Here is a 4,510-nt window from a genome sequence, read left to right as displayed (position 1 = left end):
AAGTACATGGAAAAGCATGTTTTCTGTCTTTTTAATTGGTAGTTATTAGTATCAGCCTGATAAGTACAGCACCTTTACATGTAAAGTTAATTTACAGAGAGGTAAACAGGAGAAAAAAACAACCCATAACAAAATAACACTAATATAATTTCTAGAGAGGCAGCATGTTGTCTTTAAGCCAAATAACTATATAGGCTCAAAATTAAAAATGCAATCAATGCTTCCTAATTCACAATAATACTAAATTATGTATAAATAGGAAGTTGAAATTCTATCTTTTTATTTGGAAATTGAAAGAGAAGTCATCATCTATCATCCTGAAATACGAACGTGATTCTCAAATAGAAATTCATCAAATCATTGCAGTAACCTCTATTTCTATTTGCAGTAAGCCTCTATTTCTCCCCATGTCTCTCTTGCTCTCTCCTCCGCCTCTCCCACCTCTCTCTCTACTCTCGCCCTGCCTCGTGCACTCCTCTCAGCGTGCCTTCAGATCTCTCCTCATTCACACACCGTTACACCTGTGCCAATTGACCAGATGCCTCTCTACTGTCAATGTGCTAAATATGGCATTACCTCCACTCGAATGAGGGAAATATGGAACCATTGCCCAAGTTCTCTCAGGAGTTGATGTAGGTTTCTCTCTTCATTGTTGTTATATTATTTTTATTTATAGCACCATTGATTTACCCTCTTAAATGCAGCAGCCTTAATTTTCCAAATTCAATGTCATCTAAATCAACCTCTCTGCCGGACGCTGCAAATAAAGTTTACTGATTCAGCTGACTCAGACCAAATATTAATATAATTATTGTTTAATTGTTTACCATAAAGCAATTATTTTTTCAAGATAATTTATGCATTTTTTATGATAACGTATATGATAAAGATTATTTTCTTAAAATAAATAAATATATATATATATATATATATATATAATTTTTTTTATTATTATTTTTTTTGTAATCATTTTTTCAAAGATCATTTTTAAGATCCTGTGCCTCGCTTAAGCTCATTCGGCCTGGAGACGGGGCTGAACCAGTAGCTCAGGGAAGCCCGTGCGGAGGTCCATCTCCCTGGTGAACTGCAGGTCCACGGCCTCCCCCACCACCACCTCAGCTGTAGTGAACACCTCCAGGCCCCCCAGCACGTGTCCCCCCACGGTGCGGCCCGCCTTGTCGGCTAGACAGATATGGAGGTGGGCTTCCTGGTTCAGTGTACCCACCAGGGAAAGGATCTCGAACTGCTCGTTAAGTTGGATCACCTGACGGAGACAAGTTCACCAGTTAAGTCCCAATTTAGTTTGATGTTAAGCAGGTATTTCATCAAGGGCTCAGAAATAGTGACAATTTGTATTATATATTGATAATTTTACGAAATTTTAGGGATGACTATTCAGGCTTTTATAGGATATTTGCACACAAGAAATATTTCAGAAACAATCATTCATAATGTGACATGAACAATATAATGCAGCCTTAAAAACAACATTTTCCACATACAGTGGCAAATGAGGCATATAGTGGTTGACAAAATGAGTGAATGATGGGCAATTTTCCTCTTCCCAAAATGCATAGCGTGTGGTGTTTTGGGCGTTATGTGACAGGTAGGGTTTTGTATTTTGTGTCTTTATTGTTTGTAATTTATCCTGTGTATGCTCGTACAACTTTATCACACATTCAACATCAAATTTTGATATCGAAGAGGTTATTCTCAGTGTCAGTAAGCCAAAAAAATGAATGTAAAGATTTGTGCAGTAAGAGTACAGTGTGAGTGTAAAGTGTGGCACCTTGAAATTGTTAAAAGTGATTTTTAAGAATAAGGCAGACCTGCCCATATTGGGAAAATATGTTAAATATATATACTGTACACACACACACACACACACACACACACACACACACACACACACACACACACACACACACACACACACACACACACACACACACACACACACACACACACACACACACACACACACACACCCCGACTCGGAATGTCCGACTCTTCTCACTCTCATTTACTGGAAGTCCTCCTTCGCTCTCTGTGCATTAAACCAACTGAATCAAATGGAAACGACTACTTTGACTGCGTGACTCGTCAAGAAACGAGTCTCAAAAAAGAGTAGAACCTTTCCTCACGAGCAGAGCTCGTGCAATAGGAACAGCTAGAGCAGACGTTCCACTGCATTGATGGATCTGAACAATTGACAGCAGTCTGAACAATTTTAGAATTTTGCCAGGCAATAAATTATTTATCCAATCTTCATTTACCTTGAAGTTTCTCTAAACACCCGACATTTATTTTCTTTTGCTCTCTTTTTTGAGAGTCAACTACATTACATTATGTTGGAATTGGGTTGGAGTTACGTTGAGTATCGGAGAATCTTTAGGAGTACATGAGCACAGTACCTGTATATTTGACCGGCACAAAATCTTATTTATCTGACACTGATCGAATGGCCAGTAGTCATTGTTAGTAATTCCTTTACAATAATGATTTTTTTTTGCATACGTAGATTCAGCTGACATTTGGTACCTGCGTATTTTGACCAAAAATTGCGTGGTTGGTACAAAAAATGTGTACAGGCTGGCAGGTCTGCCTCTGCCAATGTTCTTGCTATTTGTGCAGATCTGACTTGTAACTCAGTATTTTCAGTATAAAAATCTGAAAGTTTCAAAAAAATCAAAGTTGTGGCTCAGAAACAGCACCAACATCTTTTAAATGATGCCCAGCCTGTGAGTGACCGCAGCTTGCAGCACATGGTTAGAGCGCATACAAACACTAATTGACTTCAATGTACTGAGTTTCACATCATTATATTGCTGACCTGTGTCACTTAACTAATGTACACCAACTTACATGTATCATTAAATAACGAGGCTGGGCTGTCCGATATAGAGTTAAAACTGTCCGTTTAAACGGGAGGCGAATGGAGGAACCAACCTGCCAGCGTGACGACGGACAAACAAAACAGAAGAATCCTGCAATAGATATTGAGAAATTATTCCCTGACTAATCTCAAAATAGTTGGTAGAGGAGTGTGTGTGTTTGCTCTCTGCTAGCACGTCTTCTCAGTTTTAACCCCCTCCCATTTGTGTGGAGATCGACTGATGTTCACACACACACACACACACACACACACACACACACACACACACACACACACACACACACACACACACACACACACACACACACACACACACACACACACACACACACACACACACACACACAGCTAATGAGTCGTGTGCAATCATCTCCCTTTTATCCGCCACAACAGCTCCAGGCTTGTCAGATCCGAGGTGGCTGCCTCCACGTTCTGCCGCTTCCAAGTACCTCATTGGTATTCTCTGCGGTGGCATTTGCCAGCCTCAGCGTTGCCTTGGTAACGCTGCCCACGCAGGTGATGATGAACGCCGCTCTGAGGCCTCTCTCCTCCACAAACGCCAGCAGACAGCTCAACAGCTCCTCTCCTGGACCAAACCGCACGGCATGGACCCGTAGCGCGGAACCAATTCCTGCAGACGACTGAGAGGACACGGTTTGGGTTTGAATGATTTGCTCATAATTACAACAAATAAACGCAGATAAACATTCACACAGTAAATAGGGAGCAGATGCAGTTCACACAAGGCTTCTGATTTGAGTAAGTTTGTGACTCTGGTCTCTGGCCAGGCCTTTCAGTTTAAAAGGCATAATATGAAAATCAGATTAAAGTTCGAGCTGTGTGGTACACACGCACCAAATATCTCACTTTTGTATCTAGGATGCAAGTGTCTACTGTAGTGGGGGCCAAACTGGTTGAAAAAGTAGGCTACACGGGGGGGGGGGGGGGCTGGAGCCAATCCCAGCTGTCATTGGGCGAGGGACGGGGTACACCCTGGACAGGTCGCCATCACAGGGCCGACATACAGAGACAAACAACCATGCATGCTCACATTCACACCTACGGTCAATTTTTTAGAGTCCATATGATGACTATGATAAAAGAAAATCATTTAAAAAAATATATAAATAAAAATAAAAATTGTATTTGGCCTCTGGAGGATGCAAAGTAACCCCCCCCCCCCCGATTCCGTCAGTCACAATAATGTAAGGTAAATACAGTGCAGGCTTATGCAGTCATTGTCAGGGCTTGAGCTTCACATTTAAAATAAGAAAGTGGTACGGAAGATCAAAAAACTAAATGTAAATCATCCATAATGTTCTGTTTCATCGCGATGAACCCTGTTTACGTTCTCGGGTCTTAACTGGACCGCGGCGCTTCTCCAGAACAACGTGTTCCATCAAAGCGTGCGACAACAACACCAGCTGAGTTCCCCGTGGATCGTGCCACCATCAATAGTTCACAAGAGACATTTTGTATATATCAATATAAATATATATTTTATTACTTGTAAAAATATATTTTTTAACAATAAAAACCACTGTTTGGACAATCCGTTTATGACAAATCAACAGCGGTTTTGGTACAGCCAATACAGCGATAGGTCTTCTCTGA

General features: G+C 40.9%; 1 protein-coding gene across 1 annotated transcript in view; it reads right to left on the bottom strand.

The window, feature by feature from the left end:
- Positions 1–978: 978 nt before the first annotated feature.
- Positions 979–4,510, bottom strand: part of LOC307227301 (bifunctional protein GlmU-like) — a 7,087-nt gene continuing 3,555 nt past the window's right edge. The window contains exons 3-4 of the mRNA XM_079996583.1: positions 3,346–3,537; positions 979–1,264 (exon numbers count right to left, since the gene is read on the bottom strand). Coding sequence (XP_079852709.1) covers positions 1,013–1,264; positions 3,346–3,537 — 444 coding nt within the window. The 3' untranslated portion in view covers positions 979–1,012. The remainder of the gene's footprint in view (positions 1,265–3,345; positions 3,538–4,510) is intronic.

The sequence above is a fragment of the Zeus faber genome, assembly GCF_960531495.2.
Source record: "Zeus faber genome assembly, chromosome: 2".
NCBI lineage: Eukaryota > Metazoa > Chordata > Actinopteri > Zeiformes > Zeidae > Zeus > Zeus faber.
The sequence above is the reverse complement of the archived record's forward strand: the minus strand, read 5'-3'. Positions and strand labels throughout refer to the sequence as shown.